Genomic DNA, 7,878 nt, shown 5'->3' with positions numbered 1-7,878 from the left:
AATCTAAAATAAGTGGTAAAATGTTAGCTAAAGCAGAAACTAGGTAAAAACTCATTGTAGCTAAAGGCTAGCTAAAGGCAGCAAAACAGGTGAAGGCTAAAAGTAGCAGAACTACATAGTCAAAAAGCCAAAATGCTAACGAGAAGCTTGGATGAGCAAATAATTTATCAAATAACTAAAAGCTAAAAATAAAACAATAAAAGCTGAAGTAGCTAAAAGGCAGCTAAAAACTAAAAGCAGCAGAATGGAGTTTGTAGCTGAAGCAGATTGAAAGACTGTTTCTGAAGAAACTGAGATTTCTTTGAAGAAAATATTTGTAAAAGAAAAATATTTACACAAGCCGAAGGTCGCAGCAGCTAGCTCCTGAATGAGCCGAACATTTTCACGTTAATGGAAAAAAGCTTAAAAGTGCCGCTGTTGGAGCCGACATATTGTTTCCTGTGAAACTGGACATGAAGAAAGGTGGACCGGATCAAGAGTTCTGAGGAGAACCCTAAAGCAGTTTTTTCTTTTTTTGTGTAACAGATGTCCCCCCCCCCCCCCCCCAAATAAAACCAAGACTGGACAAGCAGCTTATTTAAAGTGGTGTCTGCTCTCTCCGTCGAAAAACTGATTATTTAAAGGCTTTTAATAATCGTTTGACAATCCCTGAGGAGACGGGCAGCGGGGCAGAAACCATATTGACTGGGCCGGGGTCAGATCCAGGACCGGGGTCAGGTGGGGGGGCCTTTGATAAGAAAGGACAGGGGTATCTCTGCAGATGGCGTCCAGCTTCCTTCTGCTGAGACACAAACGAGCAGATTTCCACGTGTCTGCGTCTCAGCAGCTTTCTGTCGTTTTTATTGGTCCTCGGGGTTTTACGACCGAACTGTTGCTGACGCCGTGGGATCAGCTCAACACACGTTTTCAAGCTACGCTCTAACTTTACTGCTTTCATGTAAAACTACAAGTTCAACCAGCCCTCTTCAGTTAATGCTGCAGTTTAAGATAAGCCACAAGTATGCTAATAACAACCAGCTAGTTTTTAACAGCTAAAACCTGCTAGCTGTGGCGCTTCTGGTGCAGCTTCCTGCAGGAATTTTGTATTTCGCTCAGAACAGCTGTGACTTTTTGCAATCTCTGGCTTTTAGCGATCATTTTCTCACCTTTAGCCTAATTTTTTACAACTTTAGCTTCTACACTTTTCTACTTTTAGCTGTTTTTTGGCGTTTTGCATTGTGTTTAGCTTTTTCTAAGGTTTAACAACTTGTTGGTTTCAGCAGATCTCACTGCGTTTTTACAGAAAATGTAATTTCGTATCCGTTTTGAGTAAATTTCCCTGAACACGTTAATAAATGCATTTTGCGTGTCCCTGAGTGTTTCCACATGCTGCCAGTTCAACGTGGGCTCGGGGAAGAACCGATCTGCCCTCGTGCTCCTGTAATCTACAGCATGTGACCTGCTGGCAGTCCTGCCGGGCTCACCGGACCGGCCCCGTTCTTAGAGGATTTGGGGACAAAAACCAACACAGCAGCTCTGATGTATATCCTGGTAAATCCTCCCCACTCGTCACCAAATCCTGGCTGCGGGGGCTGCTAATCTCTGCATGGGGGGGCCGTTTGGGACTGCTCGCACGTGAAGCGACTGCATGAACTAAACGTGGAGGAGTCCTGTTTGTGTCGGGGACGGGCGCGTTCGAGCAGATGACGACGGGAGGAGATGACTGAAAGGCTGCCGAAGAATTCTGACACGTTCTGATGTAACGCAGAAAATCTTTGTTCGACCCGATGGAGCGGAAAACACAAACTGATCAGGAGAACTGATCGATCAGAGCAGACTGATCAGTTCACAGCCAGGACTCAAGGCTCACACTCTGTTAGACACAACGTGAAGATGGCCCCGTGCTTCAGCAAACTGGTGGAACTGGGAGGAGCTGCAGATTAACTCAGACCCTGATCTGGATCAGAGCCGCTGACAGAAACCACTCCGAAAGCAGCCGAGCTTCAGCTGCTGGAAGTCCGTCCAGCTCAGTTTTACAAACGTTACAAATGAAGACGATTGGCTCCGCTTGTTTACGCCCAACAACAACTCAGAATAAACTGGATGCACGTGAACGCTTACAGCTGAAGGATTTCAGCTGAGAGATGCTGAAGAAGCTGAAGGCAGTTGAAAGGTTTCATCACTGAACTGCTGGTGCTGGTTGGATCTGATCAGCTGACATTTACTGGAAACAGAAATAAACAGAAGCAAATGAAGCTGAAATAACCTGAAAAAGCTGATATCAGTGGAAAAGTAGCTGAAAAAGCTGATATCAGTGGAAAAGTAGCTGAAAAAGCTGAAATAACCTGAAAAGTAGCTGAAAAAGCTGATATCAGCAGAAAAGTAGCTGAAAAAGCTGAAATAACCTGAAAAGTAGCTGAAAAAGCTGATATCAGCAGAAAAGTAGCTGAAAAAGCTGAAATAACCTGAAAAGTAGCTGAAAAAGCTGATATCAGTGGAAAAGTAGCATAAATTTTGAAATTGGAAAGAAACCACCTGAAAAGTAGCTGAAAAAGCTGAAAAAAACTAAAATAATCAGAAAGAAGCCTAAAACTTAAAAATTTCTAATTGTGGGAAGAAAAAAAACCCAGAACAGAAAATATCTGCAACAAGAAGACAAAAACTAATTTTCCAGTCAAATCTGAGCAGGTGTTGAGGTGAGGGGGCGGGGCTCTGAAGAAATATTCAGTCATGGACGTCGTCGTCTCGGAGCTGTAAACGTATTTAAATGTTCGGGCCGCGTGTTTCCAGAATAATCTGTTCCAACAAAAACACATCAGGTCCCAAAAGATTGAACATCAAAGCTGCCGAAGCCAAAACTAACCGAAGATAAACAAACAAAGGTTGAGGACTTCCTGCTGTGAGATCATCAGGCAGCTGAGGACTTCCTGCTGTGAGATCATCAGGCAGCTGAGGACTTCCTGCTGTGAGATCATCAGGCAGCTGAGGACTTCCTGCTGTGAGATCATCAGGCAGCTGAGGACTTCCTGCTGTGAGATCATCAGGCAGCTGAGGACTTCCTGCTGTGAGATCATCAGGCAGCTGAGGACTTCCTGCTGTGAGATCATCAGGCAGCTGATTGGCTGCAGAGGAACGCCACGAGGACGAGACAGGAAGTGACACGACGCTGAAACTCTTGTTTTCATCTGGATGTGACCCCTGAATGAACATCTGGATTGTTTCTTTCACTTTATTTTAGGAAGCAGAATTTGTCATTAAAGTGCCTCATCATTAAATTAATGTCATCTTTAGAATCTATAAAAATCTAAATTAGTATAATACAAACGAAGAAATAAAACAATAAAGTCTACTTTCTGCCGTCTCTGTTTGGTGCCGCTCAGGGAGCAGAAAACCTTTAACTCTTTGTTGAGCTCAGAGTTCTGGCCCGGTTCTGGCCCGGTTCTGGTCAGCATCAGTTGGCGAGCGGGACCAGCAGGACAAAACCGTCCTGGCTCTTCTTGAAGTCGGCGGCGGTCTGGCCCGGCTTGGTTTCCACGGTGACGCTCTTGGGTTTTCCTCGCATGTGGAGCTGCAGAGCTGAGCAGGAGACCTTCACAGGAAACAGAACCTTTCTGACGCTGGAAGAAGAAAAACGAGAACCTTCAGGAACTGGACACAGAACAACTCTCCTCTGACCCTGCGAGGTTCTGCTGTCGGCCCTGAAAGCCTTCCAGTACAACGCAGACCCGACCCGACGTTCTGGGAGTTCAGGGCCATGTCTGGTAACAGGACAGCGAGGATTAAATTACACAAATTACATTTCCTGACAAAATGCAGTTTGAATGCTTACTGCAGAAGAACTTGCTGAAAAACAGCTGAAGTGTAGCTGAAATGGAAGAAAGAGCTTAAACTAGTTGAAGCAGAAAGAACACATATTTGCTGAATTTGGTTTAAATAAGCAGAAACTGCACAAAAATTCAGAAATTAACCAAAAAAAAAAAAAGCTTAAATTAGCTAAAATAAGCTGAAAAGGCAGAAAGAAGCTTAAACTACCAGCAGGAAGTAAAAGGAGGTGAAAGGAGCTAAAAAAAAAAAAAAAAAAGTGGAATTAGCTGAAAAAGCTCAAATTAGCATCAAAAGAGCTAAATAGTAGCTAAACATGCAAAAAAAAGTTGAAAGGAGCATAACAAGCTGAAATTAGCAGAAATAAGTTAATTAGGTTGCAAGTAGCAGAAATTAACATGAAAAGCTTGAAAACAGCTGAAATTACCAAATTATGCTAAAAAGGTAGCTGAAAGTTAGAACAAGCTTAAATTAGCAGAAGAAAGAACATATGTTTACTGAAAGAAGCAGAAATGAGCACAAGAAGTGCAAATGATCAGAAAAAGGCTGAAATCAGAAAAAAAAGGGCTAAATTGTAGCTGAAATAACTTAAACTAGCATGAAAACGCTGAAAGGAGCAGAACAAGCTGAAAACGGCAGAATAAATTTGAAGAAGCACAAAAATGTTGTAGTTAGCAGAAAGAACTTGAAAGGCGCACAAAACAGCTAAAAAACAGCAGAAAGTAGCTGAAAAAAAGTTTAAATGTGCAGCAGGAAGCTGAAAGAAGCTGAAGCAGAACAAAATGTGAAATGAGCAGTAAAAGGTTGTAAACACGTCTGAAGATCTGGAGGGGGTAAAACGAGCTCAATTCATTTTCTATGAGAACAAAATGGCAGAAAAGGCTAAATATTTCAAAAAGCTAAAGTTGCACCAATACCAAGTCATAGCAGGATTGTCCTTTCAGTTTTTGGTGGGTCCCGTTCGGACCTCCAGCGCAGACTTCACATCAGAACCATCATTCAGTTTAAACGGGTCACAGAAAGTTGGGCTTTTCACGACTGAACTGTTTCATTATCTTCAGCAGTTTTAACGGTCGCAGGCGAGCTTTGATGGTTTTTACTGATTTTACCACAAAACGTTCAACTTAAAGTTGGATGATGTCACAACTGTTGAGAACTTTTGCAACCAAACTCTTTATTTCAACAAACCTTCCAAAGTTTACATCAGGCTGTTGGTGCTTGGCCTCTCGTTACTGTCGGACTTGTGGTTTGTCCCCAAATCAACAAAATCTCATTTACTTCAACTGCAGCGAAGCTTCTCTTCAAAACAGGAAGTGAAGAATGCTTTGAGTATTTTCCACAGAACCCCCCAGAAACATAAAAATGATCACGTCTGGTGAACAGAACCTTCTGCTGCTCAAGGTTGGAGAATTATTTTGATCCGACTCGTGGTTTCAGTGACAGTTCAACAAACTTTTACTCTTTTTGTTTAAAGTTTTCAGACTAAAAAGAAGCTAAAGTTGCCCCCCCCCCCTAAAAAAAGTGGGAATCACCATAGCAACCAGTGACTCAGCAGTTTCTGGGTTACCCAGCATGCTTTTCTTTCTCCTGTTCCTCAAAAGAACGGCAAGATTCAGGATTTAGTCAGAAAAACACAAACATTCAAACAGGAAGAGGATTGGAGTTTCACAGATACTCTTCAAAATAAAAGTCTGGATCTGTCATGTAGATTATTTTGAAAGTAGGTCCCAAGTTGCCTCTGGGCTTTAGGGAAAAAGGCTGATGGATGTTTGCGTTGGTCCAATTCAACATTTCTTCAGATGACTGCAGCAGAAAATTAAAAAGGCCCGACTGTTCTCGGAGAGCCTGACCCCCCCCCCCCCCCCAACACCTGTGGTCCCGACAGCTGAAGAAGATCCACCGTGAAGCTGCTGCTTCCTCTGAGCTCCTCAGAGGACCCGGGTCCAGTGACTTGCACCGGCTCCTGGCTCTGAGCCAAAGTGTTTTTGGTTTTTACTCCCAGACTGACGGGGCCGGTTCAGAACCACGGCTGAGAGTCCCGTCTGAGGTCTCCGGTTCGGAAGGAGGAGAAGACGTCATGAAACGGCCGGCAGCAGATCCACCAGAGACGTTTCTGAGCAAAGCCTCAGGAAATATGAAAACCAAGCTCTCATACACGGTAAAAACACATCAGACAGTTTCACTCAGTGACTGACAGGAGCCCGAACCATCAGCCTCCACCACCGTGCCGACAGCTGGGGGGAGCTGTCTGCTGCAGTGCATTCTGGGTAAACGTCTCCTCTTTGGCCTTGTTTTGACCCAGAAGTCGTGGTCGTGTGGTTCCTCCAGATAAAACTACAATCTCAAGTGGTGCTGCCATGTTGTTTTAAGAGAGACAAGACCATGACCTTTGACCTGCTGACTGAGACCTGTAGAGTCTGAGGTGGACTTTGGAGCGAACATTTAAAAATTAATTTAAAAAAAACAAATCTATTCATCTATACCATGGTTATTCAACTAGCGGCCCGGGGGCCAGATCAGACCCACGGGTGATCTCAGTTGGTTCCACCAGTGGGTTCTTTTGAAATAAAACTCGATTTGAACCCTTTAAACAAACATCAGAGCTGCGCTCAACAAAGTCCATGCTCAGTAATCCAGGTACACAATCCAACAGTCAGGTTCAGTAGACCTGCCACGTTCCAGCTCTGAGATGAATTATACATGTTGAGGGGTTGAAGTTATTATGGTCTGCTCTCCGTCCAGTCCGAGGGCAGATGCAGGTCCAACAAGATCCTTTGAGTGAACTAAACACGTGCATTAAAATGTGACGTGAGATCACATGAACTGAGCCAAACTCTGTCTCAAAGTGAAACTCTGTCACTTTTTCTGCATCAGAACCAAAGATGAATCCAAACTAATTCCTTTTGGCCTCAAAGTGAAGTCAGCAACAAATAAAGTAAAATGATAAGAAATAAAATCTTTTACGTTGCAGGATGAGGCTGGTGGCTCGGCACACACAAGTGCATGCTGGGATATGTGCATGAGGTCAGTGCACGGAGTGGCAGAGGGACGATTTGATCAGGACCTGTTAAAAACAGGTGGATCAGGGATCTAGGACCACACGTGTTCCTCTGATCCAGAACTTGGAGGTTCCTCTTCATGAAACGTTTTCAGACTTCTAGCTTCATCGTTTTAGGGAAGTTCTTGGTTTTTAAGCGGCCGAGTGATTTCAAAGAGTTTAAATGTGGTCGGATCTGTGGAGCAGAGTCCCTCAGGCTGCAGGTGGTGAGCGAGACCCTGTCCTGATTCCACTTTTCGTGTTAAATCGTTCTCATTTTAAATTTGAAGCACCGAACGATGGCTGAAACAGACTCTTCTTCTTCTCTGAACTCAGCACCCCGTCCTCGAGACAAGCCTCCAGCCTCCACCTGCGTCTAATCACCACTTCCTGGAAACGGTCGCCGGGGCAACAGCAGCAGCAGGGGGCGGGCCCCGGGGGCGAGTCGAGCCTTCGACTGCGAGGCGTTCAGGCAGTCGGGGAGCGGATCGTCCCGTAGGGTCCACTCAGGCACCACGGCGCTGATCATCGATGACCTCGTCTGTTTTGATTACCGTTGGCGTCATCGGGCCCAGCAGGACCACCTCGACAGGCTGCGCCCCGCCTCCCGGCTCTCCTCAGGGAGCATTCTGGGAAAAAAGTGACTCATGATGCTCAACGCTTCTAAAACAAGAGTTTAGACGCTCGGCGGGGTCGAACTCAGCGTGAAGCTCCGAGGCTCCAAACGTTTCCTCGGCTCTGACTGAGGAAGAGTCCGTGAAAGGTCCAGATCTGAGGCGTGGTTCTGGTTCTGCAGGAACTCATCCTGTCGGTCCAAACATGTGCTGCCTTTGTAAAGCAGCTCACACCACAAGTGCCTTAATAATCGTTTTATTAAAACGTCTTTCCGCTCCGACTCGTTCAACGTGGCGCGTTCAGACGTCTCTGACGTTTTCCACCGACGCACCTCCAGAAATAAAAAGTCAGGACTCTCCTTCGGCTCATTATCGAAAATCAGGACTCTCCTTCGGCTCATTATCGAAAGTCAGGACTCTCCTTCG

The 7,878-nt window shown here is 45.0% G+C and overlaps 1 protein-coding gene across 1 annotated transcript in view; it reads right to left on the bottom strand.

Annotated features, from left to right (window-relative positions):
• Positions 1–3,243: 3,243 nt before the first annotated feature.
• The window catches only part of myo1g (myosin IG), a 41,977-nt gene continuing 37,342 nt past the window's right edge, over positions 3,244–7,878 (bottom strand). Inside the window, exon 22 of the mRNA XM_037693504.1 lies at positions 3,244–3,596. Coding sequence (XP_037549432.1) covers positions 3,431–3,596 — 166 coding nt within the window. The 3' untranslated portion in view covers positions 3,244–3,430. The remainder of the gene's footprint in view (positions 3,597–7,878) is intronic.

This window comes from Nematolebias whitei, chromosome 19 (genome assembly GCF_014905685.2).
Source record: "Nematolebias whitei isolate Nwh7 chromosome 19, NemWhi1, whole genome shotgun sequence".
Taxonomy (NCBI): Eukaryota; Metazoa; Chordata; class Actinopteri; order Cyprinodontiformes; family Rivulidae; genus Nematolebias; species Nematolebias whitei.
Note: the sequence above shows the minus strand (reverse complement) of the source record. Positions and strands in the feature narration are given on the sequence as shown.